A 25,856-nucleotide genomic window follows, 5' to 3' on the forward strand; every position below is an offset into this window, starting at 1 on the left:
TGACCGGACTATAAGTAAAAAGAGAACAGTAAATCATATATTTCATACAAACTTCACCGTTCTGCCCTGATGCATTTTTGATAATGAGACACTGGATATAAATTTGGAATCAAAGCTGAATTTTCCATCAACATCGTATAAGAAGGTTGTTACGAAGTTTGGTAAAGTTAACTAGCACGCTTGAAGTGTATGTCAGCATAGTTGACAGACAATAAGAACAATTAGCACGCAGACTTCAATTAATCTGTTGTAATCAATTATTTGAACGGTACCTTGAAACTTCCGTACAATTTTCAATGTGGAAATTCGATTAATTGAATGTTTACTCAACAAGGAATATAATTATAACGCACTAGTAGCTTACCAAGTATATCAGAACTTGTAAAATGAAATTAGTTTTAGTCACAATAATGACAATTTTTTCAATAACAGGATTAGTTTTAATTTTTGGCGTACTATGAGCGATCATTTCTTATTTAAGCTATACAAACTTTACAAAGACTAACGATGATACAATAATTCCCTCTGGGTTCAGACAAAACACCCTGAACGCGCCCAAACAATTAATTTTTGGGTACAACCCAAAATTATGGTCCTAATGTTTAAAGGATTTTGGATAGCCAGTTTGAAGGGGATAAACGGAGTGTCCCTAGTCATCTAGGTAATTCAAAAAGTCAAGGTTATGTTCAAAATACAAAACAGATAATTTGAAGGCATCAACAGCTGCTTCAGTTCCAAATTCGATATTTTGACAGCTCGAATTGTCGTGCTGGATTGATAAAAACTAATTAGATATGATCATATGATCTACCATCGTCTTAGTCTATGTCAGATAGAGAACGAGACACCGTTTGGAGAATTCCTGTGAGAAATAGTTTTGGTTCAAAAAACAAAACAGGTAATTTGAATGCATTAACAGGTGCTTCAAGTGTCCGCAATTTATTTTTCGATATTTTGACAGATCGAATTGTCGTTCTGGATTAATAAAAACTAATTAAATAAGATCATATGATCTACCATCGTCTTAGTCTATGTCAGATAGAGAACGAGACACCGTTTGGAGAATTCCTGTGAGGAATAGTTTTGGTTCAAAAAACAAAACAGGTAATTTGAATGCATTAACAGGTACTTCAGTTCCAAATTCGATATTTTGACAGCTTGAATAGTCATGCTGGATTTTCTTGACATTTTCAAATACTTATGGCAAATAAATGCTGCTGTTTTATTTAGAAATCACCGTTCTACTTTGCTCCAATAGAACAGCGGCGACGTGTCCAATTATATCAAAAAAACAAACTTCGAAGTGCTTCATGCGCGAACAACTCTTGTTAGATTTGACTCGTCTTGAAATACACATAAATTCGTGCATAGATTCATGATTCGTTGTTAACGATCCATCTTTTGAAGCAGTGCAATGTTCATGCAATACTGAATATGTATGCTACATGAAGATCTTGCAATATCAATTTACGCACACCGTCGATGTTTTCGGATACAGTCGATTTTGGACGACCTTCACAAAAGTTATCCTGTAGCAGAGTACGACCCCGATTGAATTTGGAAAATCAGCTGAACACTATGCTACGAGATGGTGCTTCATTACCAAAAGTCGAAGCGAGTTGATCGACCCACTGCTGTTGATTTAATCCATGTAGGAAGTTTTTAAAAAACAGGTTTAATTCTATTTTTCGACCAAGATGAATGTGTTAAGTACAAGTACATTTTCATTATGACAATGTCAGATTTGTTATATACATATTAGTGTTGCCTTATTTCAAAATTTGAGTAACACCTTTCGTAGTTATTTATGATGTGAGTAATGTTTTATCTTTTAAAATAAATGTCATACAATCTTTTTTGTATTACTGCCCTATTTTGATAATAAAATAGAAGATTTCGGAATGAGAATGAACCTCAAAACACATTTTAGATAATCACAAGGTTGTTGTGAAAGCCAACGGTATGATTACTTACAAATTTTTATCTTTGATACTTGATTGTCTAATAGTTGTGTCGATAGTAGAATAATTAATAAAAGTTTTGGTTTGGTTGCTGCTTAACATACAAGAAAAGCAATTTTAGGGCTCTTATCTAAGAAATCAACTCAGCATTACGATATTTCATGTACCAATTTTCTGGTTGTTGTAATTTGAAAACTATAGAAGGAAACTTTAGTGAATTATCAAAAATATGGAGCTTATCAACTTTGTACATCTAATTTTTTATAATCAAGTCAAAAATTATGTTGCTGTTAATAAGTTTTTGAAAGGCATAATTAAAACGGAAAGTTCAAAAAATAGAAAATTCTCACATTAACAGCACCAGATACGAAATTAATGATTGAAATTGCAACTATTTTCGCATTATTTGGAGTCTGTCTACGTGAATAGTTTTATGATTTATTAGTAGAATATAATGACTATTTTCTTAAGTAAATTCCACAAACAAACATCGTCGTTTTTTCCTGGAATACATAAATAAAAAATCCACTGCCAATTCAGTTGGTACATATCCATTTGCCGAATTTTTGCCAGAACCAAAGCAGATACAGCTCACTGTTTTCGTAGAACCTTCTGTAACATTCTATTCGGATTGTTTTTTTCCAAACATTATGAATATATCTTTGTTCACGTATAGCTGCATTTATTTATTCCAATATTCGAGAGAATCAATGAAACCTTGAAATTGAATCTTCCTCTACCTATCTACACTTCGAATCCAAGTAAATTTCAGTCAATGGGTGATGGTTCTATTTTTTATTTTCGCTGGTAAGTTTTTCTTTGTTTTCTTTATTGGGCTCACAAAAATTGCGGTTATTTTTATGGATTTCTTTCAGTTTTAAGCAAATATTTTATGAAAGTTTTCATACTGCAACCATCCTGGATTTCCATAGATAACTCCCAGTTTTATCTCATATAATATATTAATAAGTCCTAGCAATTCAGTAGATTTTGGAACGTTATCAACTAATAATATACTTCCGGTTCCTACTAGTTAAGATAATGAAATTATTATTATTATTATTCAATTAAATTGCATAAATATTTTCAACTGGCTTTCACGTAAATAATCACAAATTGACATTGACTAGTTTGACGTTTTATTTTCCTGACTTATGTCAAACTATTTGACGTGTTTGTAAATTTATTTTGAAAAATGAACATTGTAAGTGTTATGAATTCTTTGCACTACTTTATCATAACTCTATATAGTTTGAAGTAACTTTTCATTTCGACTATTAGAACTATTAAAGATAATTCTTACCCAGTTTCAACAACAATATACTTTCTGCCGTCATTTTGCGATGAAAACTTCTTTACTTCAAAGACCTCGTAGAACTTCGTCTTGTAAAAAATGCGCACTAACAATTGCCCAACGAAATTACACAAAAAAAAATAATACACAATTAACTAAAAAGGAAAAAAAAAAAATTTAAAACGTTGAAGTCTCACATGTAAGTTCGCAGACACGATTCCACTAAAGAAATATCAGTCTGAATAGAGAAGATGAAAATAATTCCGTATTAGAGCATTTTCGGTGTTGCAACATCTAATAGCAACGTGCCACTGAAGAGCGAGTTTGGAAAGGGATGGAAAGAATACATAGTTTATGTTTCGGAATTGTGCGCGCAGTTGCGCATGTCACGTGAAAAGAGGGAAATCCTTACCGCAAGATCATTTTCAATTACTCGATACAAAGCTATTGTCAGTTATTCCTATAGTTTTTACTGCTGCAACAAAAGGGATTAACCGCGTTTCTTGTCATTGGAGGAGATTTAGATGGAAAGATCACACGTATTTGAATTTCTAAAGGATACCGGTTTTGATAGAATGTTGAAACAATACATTTGAAATGGAAATGTGATAGGAATGGCTACGTTTATGTGAAAATAAATATAAAATGAAAACAATTTATTCTACTTATGGAAAGAGCGAAAATAATGCGAATTGGATAATATCCTTTTTTTATAATGCTCAATCCACACTCGCAGAATCGGGCTTGGCTCGCAGTAAAGTTCCCGTTCTTGCTGAATATTCACGTCGTGTAATTTTCTCAATAAAAACATTCAATAAATCAGAGTTCTAATTCGTCATTTCATACAGTACTCATTTTGTATGCTAAATCGTGGAGTCGAAGATAATGTGGAGTCTCTTCGTATTCGAGCGCGGCTCGATTCCGTCAGCCTTTTTTTGGCTGGACATAAACCGATAATTTTCGGCAAACGGCTCAATAAGAAAATGCGAATAGGATCTACACTCATGCTTAGCGGGTGTGGATGAGGCTTAACGTATTTATAATATCTATAATATTTGATAGAATCTTCAATTGCAATGGAAATATTAATGTGGAAATAAATGAGGTTAGATGTAGTTACTTGGAATGTCTTCAGATTTGTGAATCTATTTGAAGTAAGTCTGCAAATATTGAGAAACTGGAGCAACTGGTCGCGTTGGAAAACGCAAATTATCTTCAACGCGACCAGTTGCTTTGATACTCCAGTTTTCGAATAAAATCCTTGAAATCGAATGATCTCGACGTGCTCATGATCAACAATCACACTATCACATACCAGATCACAAAACAACCTTGATTAAGTCACGTCTATGTATTCAGCTTCTACAGTTCTTGTAAAACACGGAGGATGGAAATCCAACAGTGTAGTCGAAGATTAGGTTGGGCATACATGGAGATATCACAGCTTCAGATGGAATTAACATTAGACAAGAAGTTTTAAGAGAATTTTCATCCAAAAAATGGACTTACTTCGAATGTTTATAAAACTTAACAAACTATTGAAATAAAACAACCTTGATTAAGTCGCGTCTATGTATTTAGCTTCTACAGTTCTTGTAAAACACGGAGGATGGAAATCGAACAGTGTAGTCGAAGGTTATGTTGAGAGTTCATTAGAAATAAAGGGAAGAATTTCAGAAAATGTCCTGGGCCAAACCCCTGGCATACATGGAGATATCACAGCTTCAGATGAAACTAACATTGGACAAGAAGTTTAAAGAGAATATTCCTCCAAAAAATGGACTTTTTTCGAATGTTTATAAAACTTAACAAACTATTGAAATAAAATAATAATTGTCAGTTTAAATAATGGAATAAATGAATATTTAAAACTTAATACAATTGAAAAGCACAAAATATGCAAATGATTTAGACTATTTACCATAGTCAAAATATGCAAAAAAACTTCATACATAAAATAGACGTTCCAATTTTTTTCACATAGGTACTAAATCAAACTTTTATAAGCCATTGGTACAAAAAACGAAAATTGGTTAGGTTAGGTTAGGCAGGATCAATAAATTGAAATCCATAATTTTTTTCTAAGAAATTACTTAATTTTTTCAAAATTATTCCTCCTATTTAGTTGTAGTCCAAGAGCCCCAGCCAAAAAAGTAGGCTCTGAAAAAAACGTACGGGAACAGATATTTTTTTAATATGTTACCTGGTATCCTCTAAATGTAAATCCCAGTGGGCGTCATGGGGGGTTTCACTTCAGCCGTCATCTTGAAAAACACGTTTTATTAAAAATCTCGCGAACCGCGCCTCGTACGATAAAAATTGTGGAAATTACTATTGTAGATAATAATATTTGCCATCTTTTTTATCTGAAACTTTTTTTGTATAACGCATAGTTTTTTAATTATAGCGCTCCAAACTTTTTTCAATATGGTTTTTGCTAAATATAATAGCTTAGTATATATTTCGTTTTACAAAAAAAAGTCAGAATGCAGTAATCTGGTTGAATATATACCCAAATATTTGCGTAGTTGATTAACAATGACTTGCGACGAACACTAAATGGAAACCAGCTCCCAGAGTTCAAAAGCGGTTAAAAACATTCCGCATATTTTGTAAAATTGTGCGACGTGGACGTTTAAAATTGACATCACGATGAAAATAGAAGCGTTCGAAACGTGGTACTATCGAAAATCTTCAAGATTCCGTGGACTGCACATGCTAGTGAGGAAGAGGTAGGAACTCAGACAGCTGAATAAAGGTCTACAACTGCTAAATACATAAAAACTGATCATTCACGGAAAGATTGACAATAAAAAATTTATAGATCGAAAAAATTCAATCAAATTGTCATAGATATAACTTCCGTTTGAAGAAGAAAATATGATTATTCAATAAACAAAGCGAACTTTCGTTGAAGTATCCATGAGTACGTACAAGTTAATGTAATTTTTTTGGTCCAAACCTGCTATTCCCTTAAATTCATAATCCTACACCAGGCTAGAATTTTTTACAAGAACCCTATAAGGGCCTTATCAAGTTATTCCACAATCTGGTTAAGTAGAGACCAGGAAAATTTGACAAGAATCTGATAAAGATTTATTGCAGACCAGCAATGAGGTCTTGATCACGTTTACCTCATATTGTCCTTATTGGAGTTGCCTTGGACAGCTTCCTGTTTGTTTGGGATTAGGCGGTTCACTCTATCAAAATTATTTTTGAGAATACTCTATCGATCATAAAAGTACAAATGTGCCAATTTGGAAAATTCATATTACAAGAAACATTTGATAAAAGCAATGAAGATAATTTCGATAACATGGTGATTCTGAGAGGTTCTTTATATGGACCCGATCAGGGAAACCTGATGGAAAATTAATTTTTAATAGGGTTATTCTGATGCGCTAGGTTTTCCCTAACCTTGTTTTAACCTAATAAGGTTATTATGATATTTCAAAGAAAGGAAACAGGCTACAAAATTTGCTAATAAATCCTCTAGAGTTTTCAGTAACGAAATAAAATTGTAAAATCAGTTTCAACCCTTTATTATATTGATTTGTTCAAAATGATTTGTTCAAATTTAATTATGTGTCTCTAATTGCAATTTGTTCAACTGCTTTTAACTTATTCAATTCCCGTTTCTAGTTCATTACGTTTCACATTGATATTTTTAAGTAAAATGAAAAAAATTTATATTGCAGCAAACTTTCAATTCAAATGACTTCTTTTATGTGTATACCTCTATCTGACATAGAATCAGGAATATTCCATTAAGCGTATATTCCATATTTTCGCTTCTGAATGTCTACAAACGATAAAATGATGAATGCTGGTCGTTATTAGTAGTTGCAGTTTCCGATTTGTGTTTTTATTTTGTTTTTTCAAAGTAAAACTATGAGACTTTCCCATTAACAATTTGGAATGTGGCTATAGTAAATGACAAACACAAAAATGATTAGAAAAAGCTTTAATAGTCCAGTAAATGAAGCTAGAAGAATTGACAAAGCTGGGTAAACCTCGTAGTGTATTCAAAGTTTTAATTGGTTCGCAAATCGTATTTTGAAATTTGGAAATATGACAAGAGAATTTTTGTTGCAAATCAACTGTATCAAATCATACTGTATACACCAGTTATACTTTCTGACACGCGTTTCGATGATCTTTAGATATTGAAGGTGAATTAAATCCAATTAACTTAACTTACTTGTTCTTTACTAAATTTTCCCGCTAAGAATAATTTCAGCGGAAAAACCTCTTCGGCGAGAATTAGTAAAGTATACAATTATTGAAAATACTGACTGGAGGTATTAAAACATAATTTTTCATCTAATAGGCTACTGTCGAACGTTTCTTATTGAACTGCATACTGTACTGTAGTGAACCATCGAAAACTCATCATGTTCGAATGTATAATTTAGAAAATATACTCAAATATAAGTTCCGATTTAGCAGCTTTGAATGCCTATAACTCAGCCTTTTTTCACTTTCACTCACATATCGACTGGTCCTCATCCTCTTAAACGCAGTTTCGCACAGTGACTCTTTCCTCCCCCCGAGTTCTTTAAGAGATTCTGGGATATCCCATTTTTTTGTTAAAAGTTAGCCTTTTGGCTGTACACTCTTGTCTTCTTATTCTGGTCCTCTTAATGTGTATTTTCGCTGTCCCCGATATATAACTTGCTTATGAATTGTGGAATTACCGTATCTGGGGGTGTCCTCTTATGGGCTGTAGTTCTTGCATCTGGTTTCTTTGTCCTGCTGAGGGTGCACATCCATGGTGAAATCCTTGGCATCTGTAACATCGTGCCTTTTCTGCCTCAACGACAAAGCTTCTTGTATGATTGCTTTTTTTGCGGGCTCTATTACTCTATTAGTTTTCGGGTGTTGTCGACTTTTTTTGTGTACGACTCGTTAGTTGTCTTACTTTTTTTGGTTTTAATCCGTTTTCTCTTAGCTCTCTTTCGACTTGATTGCCAGTCCTTTTACGATTAGTTTTCCTTCTCTTCGTTGAGTAGATACGTATACAACTCGATCTCTTTATGTAAGCTCACGAGCATCTTCATTTTGTCCTCTTTTGTCTCCGTGGTATCCCGCTGTGAATTCTCTTTTTGTACTGGGCATCGATTTTCCTGTAGCTGCGTCCGTATTGCTGTCCACATGAGTTTCAATAATTATTGGAGGTGGCCTTCTCGCTTGTTTTTTCTCCTTATTTTTTGGAGCTTCTGATGTATATTGATGTATGCTGTGTTTCCTTTTTCAGAGGATTACCTTTGCGCTTTCTTCCTCTTTGTCTTGTTGTTTATTTCTTTTTCCATGGGGAGGTCTTCTAGCGATCGATTTTCGAGACTTTCTCTTTTATTTTTCGTTCTTTTCACTTCTTTTATGGTAGGAGAGGCGTTTTTTTCGTCTTTCTCCTGCGATTTTTCCATGTTTTGATTCTTTCCTGAAAGTTTTGCCATGTTGGCGTTTGTCCGTCGGGCTGTTTCTAGCATATTCTGATTTCTAACGTTTAGAATTTCAATTTGCGCCTTCAATTACATATTTTCCTTTTTTTTCTCATGTCTTCGTATATTCGCTTCTAAGTTTTGCTCATTTGAACGGCCGACTAATTTATTGCTTAAAGATCATCTTTAACTTCAAATCAAACGTTTTAAAATAATCAATTATGTTGAAAAAGGAAAAGTTTGAGTACATTATTATTTATTGAAATAAAATAACAATAAAAATAAGAATATATACGTTTTTTTTCTTTCTTTATTTATACACAAATTCATCTCAATTCAAATATTGGTTTATCCGAAAAAGACAATTGATCAGGTGCGTTATAATGCTCAAAAACTATTATAGTATTTTCTCCTCGAGTCAAAAACGGCGCTGGTAGATACAGCGTCTGTTGGGGCCCTAAGAAAAAGTGTCTTCCCAAAACGAAATCATTCACAATAACAATCCCCTTGTTCCAATCGCGCATGTCCAAATAAGTATCATTCGGTTTATCGTCAAGTTTAAGTGTAAACTTGTAAAGAGCAGGAGTCGCTTCCTTAGATCCAACGGGTTGCCAATTCGTTAAAGAATTAGTCCATGATCTTTTAAATTCGAATGGAATTATTTTCCAATTTACTAATTTATTCCCGTTCAAATAAACATCTTCAGTTAGACCTTTAAACTGTCTGAATTGATCTAAACCACCATAATTATTTCTACCAAAGTTTTCTACTATTAAATCTATTTTATAAGTTGTTTCAGCAGTTTCTTCGTTGGTTTCTATATCGAGAGTAGAATTTTCAAGTCTCCAAAATCCAAAACCGTTAATATCGTTTGCAGTTTGTGGTACTGGAGATATTAATTTACCATTACTTAATACTAATACTGTATCTCTTACGTAACCACCGATTCTTATTGAAACTTTTCCTGATGCAGTAAATGTCTTACTATAAACAATATATCCGTAACTTTGTCCGGAATGACCGTTTATTGGTAAACTTTCCATCGGGATGATATCCTCACTTTCTATAACATCTTTAGCTTGATTAATTAGATCACTGAATGTTATTTGTCCATCTATATGTCTAGAAGAATATTGTATTACTGGGATTAATTCTGGTTGATCCGGGTTACTAAATTTCACTGGGGTACGTTCTGCTATGGCTTCTTTAACTATATTATATTTTTCTGTGTAAGCACCGTATTCAGTTAATGGAGAATCGTAATCGTAACTGGTTATTGTAGGTTGTAAACCAGAATTGTTGGTACCGCTGTAGAGGCTATTAGCACCATTCAGAAATCCAAAGTTCGTACTACCTGTGAACGAAAATAATAATTTCAGCGTATGACGTTGTTTATAAAGTGAATTAACTATGACTGATGGTAGCCAACGTCGTAGTTAAGCGATTTCATACGTCCATTAGACACTTAATCACTTATTGTATTGATATGACTCTAATAACCATAAATATAATTAATTCCAGCTTTGGTATAAAATAGGATGAGTATTTAAGAGAACACATACACGCATAGTGTGTTCTTAATAGTTTTGACTTCAAACAAGTATAGTAATCAGATTATATATATAATCACTTAATTGATTTATATTTTATGTTAATAAATAGTTTTCACAAAGTTACGAACTAAGTTATTTCAACATAAGTACGCAGCTTTTTTTGCCTCGATGGAAATAACGCAGGATTTGGAAATGTTTTTGATGATAATGGCATAGCATTTTATTCACAACCCTTTTCACTGCCAACATAAAAATAATTGAACGTTTCCCCTGCGAGCAAGAAGTATATAATTCAGGTACAACAATTTATTACTCAAAAGAACAATAATCCTTCGAACCCCAATTGACTGATGCCTGACAAAAGTAATCGCAAAGTTACTTTCTTTCGGTAATTGCAAGTCAACTTTCTTTAATAACCTTCGTAATGTCCTTACAGCAAATAATTAATATTTTCTAATATATTTGGTACACGTTTTATAAAAAACCGACATGCCTACATCCCTTTACAATGTTTAGTCGTTTCTAGGGGAGCTACGTTGTTTCTAGAGATTAAGCACGCGCGACTAAGTTAAATATTGCGTTTTATATATACACTTTAAGAAGTTTCTCTTTCATAATGTCAAGCAAAGGTCGAAGCTGTGTCTAAAGAACCAAAAATTATAGCCTCCGTTATTTGTTTACTTTATACGAGCACATGTTATTTTCGGTTAGTACAATAGTTAAAACTTTATCATTCTTTAATTGTGAATTATTTTTTTTGGTGTTTATGATTGTGGCTTAGTCTCTGCTAGCCCCGTAAGTCGCAAAAACATGCTGTTATTTATATTTTCTGGTTAAGTTAGGTTAGGTTAGGTTGTGAAATTGATATGATCACATTTTTCAAATATACTGAAAAACGAATAAGACCAAAAACAACCCTAAAACTAACGCTGATACGTAAAATTCTATTTAAAAAAATACTTTTTGATCTCGAAAATCATCTCAAGAGAATCCAAGGTTTTTTTCTGTTGGAGTTTGATAATAGATGGTGCTATAATCACAATTTGCCAATCACCAAATGTTTCTGATCTGATCATAATCTGATTATAATCAGGACTTAACAGATACTTGTTTATAAAATCAGTGAGGTCAAAATAATTAGAATATCGAAACAAAATTTTGCAAAAATATTGTTAAGGGTTAGATGTATGTTGAAAAAAATCAGGACGTTGTTTGGATTCATCATATTTGAAATACGGAGCCTTAAATTTGCTACAATATAAATAAAAATCATGCTGAAAGGTGTTATTGAAGATTAATCTTCAGGACGTTGATTGAGGTTAAGTAAAAATCCTCTTTTTTGGCCTACGAATGGGTATAATATAACCTTCTTCAAAATTAGCTCTAGTATAATAAATTTTGGGATCTGAATACTAGTTGCTTGAGTTTGAGAACCGCTATTATTGAGCTAATCAACATCAAAATAACTTTATACTCACCAACAAACATATATTGGTTCACCGATGAAGGATAATCCAAAATTTCTAATAAACGTTGTTTATAAGTTTCGACATCCACAGTATGATGACCTTCTACCCAATGATCATACCATCCCGTCCAATATTCCATAGTCATTGTGGGTTTATTAGATTGCAATGTATTCAATTTATCCAAATTCTGTTTAGGGTTCGTATTGAAATTAGCTGTTTGTAATACCCCCGGTATAGCTCCTCTTCCATTAGCACCGGGAGGATCCGACGTGTAAAACAGTTCAATTAAATTATTATCCTTGTAAATTTGTTGTATCGCTTGCAAATAAGATAAATCATCGCGTCCCGTATTCCCATATTCGTTTTCTATTTGGAACGCTATAATCGGTCCTCCTTTTTGAAATTGTAACATCGCTAGAATCGGTAGTAACATGTTGAAGTATCTCTTCATGTAGCTCAAATAATTATTATCCTGCGAGTTCCTTACCGACGTGGTGTTTCGTAAAATCCAACTTGGAAGACCTCCGAATTCAAATTCCGCACATATATACGGTCCTGGGCGTACTAAAGCTAGTAGATCTTCTTCTTGTGCCGTTTTTAAGAATTCGGCTACGTCGAGGAATGATTCGTATTCTGATCCACCGTTTCCGAAATCATATACACCTACAAATCGTTATATTATAAACATTTAGTATAAAGAAGAGGAGATGGAATTTGTTAAAACTTGTAAAGAAAATGAAACAAGAAATATGACACAAATTTGGTTACTTAGTCTCCTTATTTGGGCTTTTATTATATGTTTCTTATCTTCATCTTTATCATTCATTGGCGTCTTATCTATGAACCTTCTGCTTTTATTAATTCATCCAAAATTCACACCAGATCGTAATGTTTCATTTTCTTCTGTTTTCTCTTCATTCATACCAATATTTTATGATTCCTTTAGGATAATACTTTTGGATTGTATCTAAAAACATCGTCAAGGATTTTCACAAAGTTCTATAGTTGCATATTTTTGAAGAATCCAAATTTTTGTTAAGTGGTTTTTCAAAATTTCAATACAAAAGGCTGTAGGTGAAGTTTCACTGCATAATCACTATTTTCCATACCATTGGAACATGCTTCAATCCGAAGACTACATCGTTCAAATTCAAATTGTTGGTAGCTCTTTTTAGAGGTTTTCAAGAGGCACGGGTTTTCCTCCAAGTAGGTTTTCTATGGTTAGTTCGTTAGTCTAGAAGACTTCTTCTGTATGACTACAAAAGAAACGCTTTTTGTATATTTCAACCTCCGACGAGCTGTACAAAAAAGATAGCTGAATACAACTATTTTCTTTCTTTGTTTAAAACATTTGTCATTATGTCTTCGCTTTGCAAAATATAACCGCCAGTTCCACGTCGTTTTGAAAGCATCTCCCTTAAAGCCACTGCTTCAGTTCAGAAAAAGATGAAAATTACTCGGTACTAGGTCGGGTCTATACGAAGGATGGTAGAAAATGTTCCATTGAAATTGCTAAAGGCATCGTTCGATTATTTTTCCATCTCCTCTCATTTTTTCTTATTGGTTTTCAGTGATAGGCCTTTCAAGTGCTTTCCAGGGGGAATATTCTGCATTCTCATTGAATAATCTTTTGTTTCATTGAAATTGCTGAAGGCATCGTTCGATTATTTTCTATTAGATATTTTTGAAGGGCTAGTAAATTTAGAAGTAAAGGTTCAACTTCAGCTCTGGTCTGGTATCTAAATGAACCTTTATCGTCGCTGCGCCGTCTTTAATTATGATTTTACGGGAATACCGCCATCATATACCCACCTCGCTTTATAAAATGATTGTGTTAAAGAAAATTATATACAAATATAATACTTACCAGATTGAGGTTCGTGTAGATTCCAAGGTACGTAAGTTTCGACGGCATTCAACCCCGCGGCTCTCATTTTTCTCAATCTATCTCTCCAATACGCTTTTGGTACTCTAAAATAATGGAAAGCGCCGCTGTATATCGTGATATTTTTGTTGTTAAGGGTAAAATAGGGCTGTTGATCTGACAAACCAGCGGTAATTCCATCTCCGGTATAATATTCGTACACCGTGGGTAACGTCTGGGTCACGGCCATTTTAAATAGTTTCTCAAACACCACTTAACCCACGACCCTTTTTATATATAATCGATAATGATCATTTGTAGATAAAACTACAGAACCGTATCATTATATTTTACAAAGTAAAAATAACAGCAAACGAAGTTTTATCTAAACCTCAGAAATATAGCTCTTTCTTTGCTCTAAATAACATCTGTTGAGACATAAAGTCCCAAATTGCGATTAGACTTGTTGTTTTGCTACCCCAAAAACAAGCTCAATCTATTGTATTTGAGTCAATGTCGTTCAGAATGAGAATCAATCGACTTTTATCTGTGAATACTTCTTGCAAGTTAGAGCTATGTGTAGCTGTTCTTCAAGTATTCCGTTCGTCCTTAGTCGACAAAGACTTCTTCTTCTTCAGAAAATCGATTTGCAAGGGGATACCAACTTCGGTTTACCTGTTGAAGTTAGCTACGTCCTTGGTTTGAATATAACCTATTAAAGGATGTTAATATGATAAGTATAAATGATGTAAAACAGCATATTGGTTAAAAACTTAGGTAATTTTGAAGTAAGCGACCCGGCAGTATTAAAAGTCGAACTGCCATCCTCCTCGAATAGACAAAAACATTTTTAGAGCAGTGAAATTAGGAATAAGAAAGAAAAATTGCATTTGTGCAAGAGAAAATGCGTTTTGAAAGTATATATCGATTAGAACATTCCATTGAACGAAGCCTTTCAGTATAATAAACGTTCCTTAGTTATTTTTATTTATTTCTTCACGCAAGCTATGAGATTTATGTGCATTTATTGGCATTAGAAAGTACAATCAAAATTAATATTAGTGTCAGCGTTTTAAGATGTTTATTCCACTTGGATATATGATCCTTATAATATAAACGATCCTTAGTCCACGTCTGTTTGTATCCTTGAGCTTGCAGAGATACGTGCGGATCATGTTCAGCGAGTAGATAACCATAAAGTGGGATTAAGTGATAATCAAAATGTAAACAAATTTAATTATCTTTAGCTACCTAAACCTAGATATAAAGATGTTTATTGTACTTGAAATTTTCAAAAAATCTCATTAAAATAATTGTAAATACTCAAATACAAAGGAATATTGATTGTTCCTAGCATAACTATCTTATGAAATCTATATTGAAAGGACTAGCAATGTCTAGGAATAAACAATCCATAAAGGATTCTAATGGTAATTTTAGGAATATAATTTTTTGTATTTAGCACTTTTACAATCTATTCTAAAATCAGAGTGATAACTAAATTGTATATCAGTCACTAAAATGAATCAAGAACCATAATTTGACAGTACGACGATAGTCTCAGAAGAAAATTTTTCAACGTAATCTCCTTTTAGCTCCAAACACTTTTCCCAGCGATGTTCAATAAGTTTGATACCCTTTTTATAATAAGAATCGCCTTCAGAATTAACTGCCAACTTCATTGTTGGAAAATCTTCGACCACCGAGTCATTTTTTTAAGTCTGGTAACAGAAAATAATCAAGAGGAGCTTAATCTAGATAATAGGATGCATGAGGTAGCCATTCAAACTTTAATTCATTAATTTTGCTGGTGCATTGTCTTGATGAAACAACATTTTCTTCTCAGCCTAATACAATAAGTCGCACTTTATAGTTTTTTCAAAATAGTCAATGAAAATTGTCGCAAAAAACTGACGCCATGACCTTGGCAACAGATGGAACGGTTTTTGTCTTCTTCGCAGCCGGTTCTTCCTTTTTAGTCCATTGGAATCGCTAAACACTCGATGGAATCATCTTCAGGACGCTGCTTTAGCTCCATTGTGTACAAATTTTTAGTTAATATACAAAGTACCGCACTTTTTGTAATGCCTACTATGTCCGCTTTCAGTTTAACATCATTCAGTACCGCTTCGTAGATTTCCTTCCACATTTCTGGAGTCGTTACCTCATTTAGTAAAACTCCGTCTAAAGTTAACTAAAACTCATCCTTTTTTTCGATAGTCGTGGTGTGGTTAAACATAAATTCTAAAAATTAATAGAGTACTACTTGATCGTTACCACGATTATTTACATCATGATTTTCTTGGCCAAACACTAAACGGGGGAGTCATCGCTCAGCTACCGTATCCGCCAGATTTGACTCCCTATGACTTCGATAAATATATGTGGAAATATTTGTTCTTTGGTCACATTTACTGGTATATGGTAGAATTTTGGCATATTATTTACGAAACAAACAGTAGAATAGGAATTGCAATGAATTATTAATAAATGAAGTTGAATTTATGAAATCAAAAAAAAATAGAATGACATATGAATCTTTAAGAGCGGCAGAGGGATTTAGGCTGGCGGCTGCCGGGAGGGCCAAAACGCAAGCGCCTCGGAAATCGATTCGTTTTGTTACGATATTGCATTCGAACCATTACGAAAATGTCAATTTCTTGTCAAGAATATTGTGCCAAATATAAAGAAAATGCGAGATAATAGATTTGCACGTGCATGGGTAAGTTTTTATACATCAATTTAAGTTATTTACAACAAAAACTGATGCTTCTAAACATGACATTAACCATCGGTCTTCAAATAATTAGTCTGTTGAACACTTTGCATGTAATATTGAATAGATTTATGATATGAGGATGCGTTCTTATTCATAAACAAATTACGAATTACTAGAAATTAATTTCTCGATGGTTTATGACTTTATCATCATACGAATGAAAAATTTTCTTCATATCGTTTAACATTTTTTTATTGTCATTTCAAATATCTCTATAAATCGCCGGTCAAATAAATTACATCGGTTCCATCAAGGTTTAAAGAAAATTTTCAAGCTATGAAGATACCGGGTTTTTCTAAATTGATTATTTCGTTCACATTTCTTTTTAATAAATGAAAGAGTGCAGAGAAATTCGACCATAATTCAGAAATTGGATCAATTTTAATAAGTTTGGACATGAGTCCTAACCATATTATCAAATTATGAGTAATAAGGAGTACCAATTCCCGTTGAGGAAGCAGATACCAAACCAATGAGATGAGACAATTATTTGCCCAGTACATAAGAAGAATGTGACAGTGACAGTGACAGTGACAGTGACAGTGACAGTGACAGTGACAGTGACAGTGGCAGTGACAGTGACAGTGACAGTGACTTATCTTAGTTAGAATAATGAGAACTAGATTAGGTGAATAATTGGTTGAACAAGTGAGCGAGTACCAGGATGGTTCTAAATTAATTGGTGATCAAATTTATATCCCGAAGGCAATCCAGAGTAATAGGTGGGATCGAGGATTAAACCTCTTCGAGTATGATACAAAAAGGTGCTACCAACACTCGAAATACTCGAAATACTTACAGCATGAATTCAACCAGTTGAAAGTGACGTCAAAACAAACCAGGAGGTATAAATTTGATAAAGTCCTGAAATTACAGTGAAAAACGAAGGAGATGAAACCAGGGAAATCGATAAAAGATTGAAAAAAAGAAACAGGAAGTTTGGAGTTCTAAATTCAAAATTATACAACTAACAACCATATGACAGCGGTTATTGGATCATGAACAAAAAAGGAGAAAACAAAATAAATATATGGGAGAGAAAAGTACTAAAAACGAGTGGAGAATGAGAAAAACGAACGCAGAGATCAAAGCACGTATGGTTAAGTTGAGATGGGATATGATATGTCAACGGAAAACACAGATAGAAGGATGTAGAAGCAGCAAAAAACAAAAATAGAGGGAAGAACCATATGCCTCAGAAACCAGAGCCGAGACATCAACAACAAAAAGAATAATGAGAACCACAGAGATGAAAATACTGCGAACTATCAAGGGACCGAATAAGGAGTGATGACATAAGAGAAGAATTGGGCGTACAGGATGTGGTGAGACGACAAAGATTCTGGAAGAATCACGTAGAAAGAATTCCAGAAGACAGATAGGCAAAGTGGCCTAAAACTCACACACGCAGACCTGTAGGCAGACTACCAAAGAGGTGGTACGAAAGCTGGAGATCAGCTTCTCGGGAAGATCCAAGAATAGGGCCAAACGTACAGGATTGAACAGGACCTGGTCTTATTGAAAGAAGAAGAAGAAAAGGAGGAAAGCAGTAGATAAACTCCAAGCTTGAGACTAGTAAGTCCTGTTGAGTTTTTTATACATCTACCGAGGGTGTTCCTTGTATTTTATAACATGCTCTCAATGGTACATTTCTATTATTTATTATGAATTCAAGGTCGGTTTATGATGAAAGTGATGATGGAAGTTCTTCACTAACAACTGCATAGCGAATTAACAAAAGGACTGATATCGTTTGGTGATAAGAAACGTGTTGAATCCGCAACAATTTGACATGATCATTTTCAATTTTTTCCTCTTATTATTTTTTTGATTTTAACTAGATAATGGCTAGAAGATGCGAGACGATGGACATAGATGTTGATAGTTGATTAAATTCTATTTCAGGAGAAAGAATGGTGTTGTCGGCGTGGAAGTTGGGTTTCATGACATAAGACAAACGCTTCCGCTTATCCAAAGTTTCCTCAAGAATGGGAAGTACGTCCTCAAAATTTAAAAAGTATATACAACACGGTGACGAATATGCAGCTATGCAAATCTATCAAAGTTCGCCCGAATTAAAGAAGAATCTAGATCCTAATTCCAGTTATGGTGAAAGTCATAATCATAACACGGCTATGCATTACGCTGCGAAACACGGTCGGTATATCAGAAATAAAAACATTCAAACGGAAACCCCCATTATTTTTAATAAGGAATCGATATCTGTACTCAAATCTCAATTTTTATATTCAAAACGATCCATAAAACACTTTTTTCAATTGGAACCCTATTATTTGACATAGTAAATTGATTTCACACTCAACAACTTTAACCTAGGCCACTTTTTTATGAGAAACAAGTACATTCAAGGTTTCCAGTATTGCATGTGGTGTAGATATGCCTGTGGATATTGATCTTAAAGTTCTGTAGGGTGTAGAGCTCGGGGAAGACGTGTCTTGGTTAGGCTTGCTCTGGACGTCTGCATACAAACTCAGGGGTCATCATCCACGTCTGCTTATATCAAGTAGGACTAGGCTGGATTTAGTTAGAAAGCTCTGAAAGGCGTTTGTAACTGTATAAAACTATTATGGGGCTTTTCAGTAAATCAAAACCATTTAGGAGGAATAGTACCAATCAATCACACAAAACTTCTTTTTCTTAAGAATTTTTTCGAGACCAAATCGTAAATTCATAAAGTATAAACACGCGGTCGTTTTTAATTACAAAAAAAAACCGACGATGGACTATGATAATTGAAATTAAGAAGAACAGATAAACCAAAAAAATATGGTGAAATTCGGAATTCCAGATATCGATCCTAAGTCCTCCAAATGTATATGTTTGCCCAACTGTACATCGGTTGGTTTTATGTTTATTTTCAGGTATGAAACATCTACTTCGCGCTTTCTTGAACGATTTAGGAGGCAATCCGAACAAAAGAAACGGTCTAAATGAAACAGCTTTACATTCGGCTTGTCAACTAGAACAAACTAAAAGTTTTAGTGCACAAGAAAGGAGAGCTGCTTGCGTTCATTTGCTGCTCTATTGGAAAGGTGTCACTTTGAATAATGGTGTTCGAGAAAAAATGGATATAGCCGCACAAGATAAGGTAAAACCCCTGGAACATATTATTCGAAATCCCGAACATGTTTAATCATAACAGTGAACGTCCAATTTCAAAATACACAACAGTTTGACCATAGAACATGTTCGGGATCTCTACCGTGAACAAAGTTATAGTTTATTGCTATTTAGAACTCTTCTTGTTCAGTTCAATAACTTTAAATTACTACTACTTACTATTCACTAACAATTATACACTAATCTAATCATTCGCACTTATGTAATTTATTTAAATACACCTTTTCTTTACCAACTCTTAGTCCAATTTGAATAGTATCATCACATTCTAGAATTTTTCTAGTTCCTGGAATTTTCTAGCTTGCCATTTCAAAAAAACAAAAACGCCTGTTTGGCAAATGTCTTAAAATTGGTTACGTAATATAAACAGATTACAAAAAATGTGAAATAAGAAGGGAATAAATAGATAAAGTGCCCAGAGTATACCTCAAAGTTTTAACTTCGATTAATATAACAGAACAACACCCGCTTCATGGTTTATATCAGTGGACGAGTTCGTAACACTAATTCATTGGTTTTGTTGCTAGGATTTGCTAGCAATTTTCTAAACAACGTAGGTGAAAGGCTTGGATGCGTGACTTTAATTTGAAAATCTAAAGATTATCATTGAATTTTTTTATAAAACAAGCACAAAAGATTAAAACCTTTTGTATTCGAGATATTCACCTTGAACTTCTGTAAGTTGTAGTACTCGGGAAAGACCTGCTTTGGAGTTAATTTGGCGTTCATAAGCCAGGTCTGCTTGTCGAGTAGGTTATGGAAAAACTGCGCTGAACAACTAGGAAAAGCAGTCAAGTCAATTCTGGGTCGTGTATAAATCGAACTGCTCTCTTTTGTATTGAATCGAGCATCTTCAGGGTGTGCGACACACAAGACGACAAGCCGTAAAAGTTTAATTTATTCAGAAAAAAAATTAAGAAACATTTTTGAACTATCGTCGAATCGGGATTTATCGAATCGAGTCAGTTCGGGAGTATAGAAAGATACGGGTCTAATGTATAGCCTTAGTTTTGTCGTTATTGAGATATTTGTTGAAGACCTTATTTAATGCAATGATTTAAAAGCTATTGACACTTTTTTGCATATAATTTCCAGTACCTCCTATTGAATTTATTATGTTGCCTAAATAACAAAATAGTTCTCTTCCTCTTCAGTATGTGGCGCTGTCGGTATAGGATTTACCGAGACGTTATATCTTTGTTTTTCTGGTTTTTATGTTCAGTACAACTGTTGTTGATTTATTATGTAGCATGTTTGTTTTCTTTTTTATGGGATTTCTATTTGTTTCACGTTTTTTAGAATCAGTTACAGTTGATTCCTGACCTTTTATCCTCTGTTTTCTCTATTATCCAATTGCCTACATAACAAAATAGTTGGCTTCCTCTTCAGTATATGGCGCTGTCAGTATAGGATTTGCCGAGACGTTATATCTTTGTTTTTCTGGTTTTTATGTTCAGTACAACTGGTGTTGAATTATTATGTAGCTAGTTTATTTTCTTTTTTACGTAATTTCTATTTCTTTCACAGGTTTTAGAATAAGTTTTATCCTCTGTTTTCTTCATTATCCAGTCTATTCTGTTTATCGAATCAAAGTCTATAAAATTCAATCGGATATCTTCATTTTTTTCTTTTATTTGTTTCAATATTATTCTCACTGAAGCAATTTGAACAATGCGAGGGAAGCCACTTCTAAATCCAGTTTGTATTTTGTGTTTTTTTTCTCTAGCCATGATCTTATTCAGTTTTCATAATATACTAGTTCTCTTTTTTTGATAGTTCAATTATTGTTTTATGGTTCTAATTCTTTGATATTTTTTTATCATTTCAGATTTTATTGAGTCTCAGCTATCTTATGCAATTCCAATTTATGATTAGATAAAACCAATTTGTGAATTTTTTCAATGTTTTCTGGAGTAACCACCTCAATTGGACAACCAGAACGTTCACCATCATCTGTGTCCGTACGACCATGTTTATATTCAACAAACCAGAAACAAATGGTTCATTTTGTTAGAGCAGACTCAGGATAATACTTTGGAAGCCATTACTGAGCTTGTATAGTATTTTTTCCATCAAGAAGTAATGATAAATCAACAAATGAAATACCGTCATTGCTTTTTGCTTTTCGTTTATAGTACCTTCTTCGTTTTTTTTTATTTCTACGTAAACTGTATCAAAATTTTGCTTGTTTATATAATTAAGAATTTTCTTACTTGATAATATGCAATTTTTTGGTTATGATAATCAATCTATGGAACAGAGGGATCAAAGAAATTCAAATTTACTAAACTGTTTGTTAAATAAAAATCGACATTGAGCCGAATTTCAATAAGTAATTGTTCAAAATATTCACAACTTTGAACGAAAAGTTCAGGTGCGCTAACTTTCTATGAAAATTTTCGTATTTCTCAGTTAATTAAAATTCTGAGTAAATATATTTTAAATTGCTGACTCGGACTCGACCATTATGCATATCCCTTACAAGGAACTTTTCTATCAATAACACTTGAAGCCTTTTGTATTTGGTGTTTCTAAATTTGCAACGCAAATTAATTCGGAGAAATTCCATTACAGTTTACTAGAAAGTTCTATTCGACGAATATTTCGTGATTCAGCATGTTTTTAATAAATATTCCCACTAATTCTCCGAAAATACAGTTTTCTTAAGTTGACTTGTTTGTTGGTAAATTCGATGAGGGGAAATTATCTCAATTAATTCCATTTTTGTATTAGGGTTAGACTAAAATAAAATACAACATCCATTAAACGTACAATGATCATTTAAAAAAAAACTGTAAAAACACTTGAGTGGACATTTACAAACTTTTATATAATTTGCGAAGTTATATAAAAATTTAAGAGGATAAGATCAGGAGGTCTTGCTCACTCCATTGATCTTCCAATCCATATTTCTTCAAACTAGCTTTTCAATAACCTTCTAGCATCAAACCAAAATTACTTGGCATCATCTCTTAGCCTCAGAAAAACTCTTGGCAACGTTGGTTCATTTTCTAGACAGCGATAAGATATGAAAAAAATAACGAATTGTTGAATTGAAAAGATCAAAAACATTTCAAAGGGAAAATAGTGAAAAAATTATATACAAACAAAAACAAAACAAGATTATGAAAAAAACATAACAAAAGACAATTAGTAAAGAATATTGAGGAGGTAAAGACACAAATAAAAATATTGATAGAGACTGAGAGAAATCATGAGGAACAAGACACAGGAAAAACAATGAACACCGAAAAATAACTAGAAAGGAAGTAGAAGATGAAACACATAAAATAAGGACAGAAAACTACAAAAACCTTAAAAGGAGAAAGATACTTTGATAATATATTTATAGCAAAAAACTAATTGAAAGGTATCTAGAAGAATGATTTCAATATTTATCGATCTCATTGTAGCTTTCGTCACAGATAACTAAACGAATGAAGGACGAAAATGAATAAATAACCACAGTCGCGAAGGCGTTCAATTTAAAACAACGATGCTTTTGACGGAGTCCTCAATCTAAGCTCTCGCTATTTTTAAGTTTAATATTTACCATGTCTTGTTTGACAAGCACTTTCACGATTGGAATGAATAAAATTGATAACCCAACTTCTTAATATTAGACTAGATGGTCGAGGAGAAAGTTTGATTTGATTTGTGGTGACTAAAAGAGCGAAATCTTTCGTCAAAAGGCGCCACCATAACATCGATTAAACAAAAAAAGTGATTAAAGTTTAGATACCTTGCATGTACTTAATTCATATTTGAACTTAATGGTATCTCTTTATTGATTCCTCCAGCTGTTCGTTGTGGAAATATCACTCCAATAAAATAAAGAAACTGAACTAAACACATAATAAAGAAAACATTGTCGATTAGGCAGTAATACTCTACAAAGAAAAATGTTTTGGAAGATTTGTTGGTTGATTCCAAGGGTGATATAAATAGTGAAATAAACGATTTTCGTTGTATCTGATGCTACAAATTTGGAAAATAGTTAAATTACCAAGCACGAATATCATTTGTAAACACGTAAACCTCGTGTAATCTTGAAGATTTTTGATAAGAATTTGATATTAAACATCTCCAGAAATATTTATTTTAGCGATTGATGCTACGGAGCTTTTTTGTAGAAAATTTTAAAGTTTGTTGTTATACTTTATTAAAAACCCAAACTTTTTTTCTTCTCTTCTCGATGGAAATTGTTGATGAAAAAGCATCTCAGAAATTTTTTACTAAAAGCTTTAGTGTTGAAAGAGATTCAACAATTTTTTGAGAACTACAGTTATTTGAGAATTATTGCAGGTTTTTGGTTTTGGTCCACTAAAGGTCCACATTCAGAATTACGTGAAACTATAGAGAAAGGAAGCATGGTACATTGTTAATGATCTAAGAAAGGCTTCTTCATCGAGCATAATATCTGCTTCACCTGGTAACCTTAATAATTACTTTGTAAATGTAGCCAAAAATGTTTCAAATTCTATAACTTCTTGATCCATGATCTGCTCTCATATCTCCCTGATGCTAATCTTCAAAATACATAAAAGAGCTGTTAGATATTTACTTGTACTAAATAGCAGGGCTCACTGTAGGGAGTTCTTTGAAAGATTAAAAATTTATCTTTGAAACGTGTGGCTAAGTCAGGAACACTCTTCTCCAATTTCAGAAAGATCGTTGCATTAAACGCGAAGCACGACCTGTACTTATCACCTTCAGAATTAGTTGAAGGCTCTATATGTTACAATGCAAAAAAATGCACCATCACTTGCAATAGGAATCTAATCTATATATATATATATATATATATATATATATATATATATATATATATGTCTTCTACTTTACAAACGACTTCCGGGGATGTTGCTTAATGGTTTAATTTTGCTTTGGATTTTTCTTACATTCCTGACAGTACGTTAACATGAAAATTACACGTGAAATTGCAAGTTTGTGATGTTTTTAGGAAGGGAACACTGCGCTTCACTATGCAGCTCAAACTGGTTTAAAAAGATGCGTCGAATTGTTATTAAGTCATGGTGCAACTCTTTTTGTGGAAAACAACGATAAACTAACACCATGTGATTTAGCTATGCGGGGATCTTACCACGATATCGCTAGATTATTGGAAAGCAGAATGGTTTTTGTGAGTAAAAAAATCTAATCATGTCAAATCAATATAATGTGAATTGAATATCCATAGGCGGGTACTGCTGTAGTAAATGAAGACGAGTTAATGGGGGAGCAAGAAGTTTATAGCGGATTGAGAAGTCAAGATCTACAAGAAGCCAAAGATCAATTATTAGTAGATACTTCTGATATGCTGAAAGTACCTCTATTCACAGCTGAAGCACTACTAAGAAATAATGGTAAAAATTTAATTACTAATAAGATAATATACGGGGTTTATATGAATGTAAAATCACCTGTATCCTAAAATAATTTGCGTTATCTTTTTAAAAAGAATATTCTGAAATTTTTGCCAGATGTCGGTAGCTATATCGTTTGAATTGAAGCATGAGTCTAAAATAATCAAGACAACCTTTTATATACCGTTATCATCGTCGGTGTTGCAGGTTTTCTGATAAAGAGAAAAATATTTAAAATGTGGATAAAACTAAAACAAACATAAAGAAAACGGAAAAAACTTGAAAATATATTCCTAAGGCTGGAAGGAACTGTTTGTTTTTTAGTCTTTTCTCCTTCTTAGAGCCACGTGGTCGTCAATTTTTTTCTTTTTTTTTAGTCTGAAATAGAAACCATTTCCTGTAACCTGATGAACCGATTCAACAGCCAAATGGCCGAAGATATGGAATAATGTATCAGTAGCTGTATTCTAAACCTGGAAAAACTGTTTGTTTTTTAGTCTTTTTTACTTCTTGGAGCTACGTGGTCATCCATTTTTTTTCTTTTTTTTTAGTCTGAAGCAGAAACCTATCACGACAACTCCAGCCTGCAGAAGATCTGGGACAGTTCCAATAAACCTTCTTATCTATAAAACTTCCACATTCCACCAAATATTTTATTACCGCCCGTTTCTAAAATATACTGTCATTTATCTGTAGAAAGTATCTGTTTCAAGAACAAACCATTAGTTGATCTTATAGACTGTCTTTTCCAGAAACAAACCTTCATTTCGGTTTTCTAAAAAATTTCTTTTCGCAATTGGATAAAAGATTCATCCAATTATTCCAAGAGCTCTATTTCAACCTTATCAATAATATCGATTTTAATTTCTGGTTTTCCTTTGGTCTGCGCTATTATTTGATACATCCAAGATAATATAACAGCATTTATTAATGAAACTAAATATACTATATACACATGTTCAGAGCCCTCGATACTATCCGATTCATT

General features: G+C 33.1%; 3 protein-coding genes across 4 annotated transcripts in view; 1 reads left to right on the forward strand and 2 right to left on the reverse strand.

The window, feature by feature from the left end:
* LOC130446379 (uncharacterized) overlaps positions 1–3,568 on the reverse strand; it is a 128,514-nt gene extending 124,946 nt beyond the window's left edge. Inside the window, exon 1 of the mRNA XM_056782601.1 lies at positions 3,265–3,568. The gene's annotated coding sequence lies outside the window, so the exon portion shown is untranslated. The remainder of the gene's footprint in view (positions 1–3,264) is intronic.
* Positions 3,569–8,448: 4,880 nt separating this feature from the next.
* Positions 8,449–13,848, reverse strand: LOC130446448 (beta-galactosidase-1-like protein 2). The gene is made up of 3 exons (XM_056782718.1): positions 13,586–13,848; positions 11,728–12,381; positions 8,449–10,050 (listed from the first exon to the last, which is right to left on the reverse strand). Exons 1-3 carry the CDS (start codon positions 13,830–13,832, stop codon positions 9,023–9,025), a joined length of 1,929 nt encoding a protein of 642 aa, XP_056638696.1. The 5' UTR covers positions 13,833–13,848; the 3' UTR covers positions 8,449–9,022.
* Positions 13,849–16,195: 2,347 nt separating this feature from the next.
* Positions 16,196–25,856, forward strand: part of LOC130446429 (ankyrin repeat and IBR domain-containing protein 1-like) — a 28,715-nt gene continuing 19,054 nt past the window's right edge. Inside the window, exons 1-5 of one of the 2 annotated variants that reach the window (XM_056782686.1) lie at positions 16,196–16,304; positions 18,267–18,518; positions 19,244–19,470; positions 24,466–24,645; positions 24,703–24,868. In XM_056782686.1, the coding sequence (XP_056638664.1) occupies positions 18,350–18,518; positions 19,244–19,470; positions 24,466–24,645; positions 24,703–24,868 (742 nt within the window). In that variant the 5' untranslated portion in view covers positions 16,196–16,304; positions 18,267–18,349. The remainder of the gene's footprint in view (positions 16,305–18,266; positions 18,519–19,243; positions 19,471–24,465; positions 24,646–24,702; positions 24,869–25,856) is intronic. The other variant, XM_056782687.1, reaches the window with a different exon arrangement.

The sequence above is a fragment of the Diorhabda sublineata genome, chromosome 7 (genome assembly GCF_026230105.1).
Source record: "Diorhabda sublineata isolate icDioSubl1.1 chromosome 7, icDioSubl1.1, whole genome shotgun sequence".
NCBI classification, from domain to species: domain Eukaryota; kingdom Metazoa; phylum Arthropoda; class Insecta; order Coleoptera; family Chrysomelidae; genus Diorhabda; species Diorhabda sublineata.

What these genes read in the sequence shown, in the direction of transcription:
- LOC130446448 (XM_056782718.1), bottom strand. Translation starts at nt 13,832, where the DNA reads ATGGCCGTGACCCAGACGTTACCCACGGTGTACGAATATTATACCGGA. An exon ending in TCTACACGAACCTCAATCTG is followed by an intron (nt 12,382 to 13,585) that starts GTAAGTATTATA and finishes AACGATTTGTAG; the next exon opens with GTGTATATGATTTCGGAAAC. An exon ending in GAACCAATATATGTTTGTTG is followed by an intron (nt 10,051 to 11,727) that starts GTGAGTATAAAG and finishes TTTCGTTCACAG; the next exon opens with GTAGTACGAACTTTGGATTT.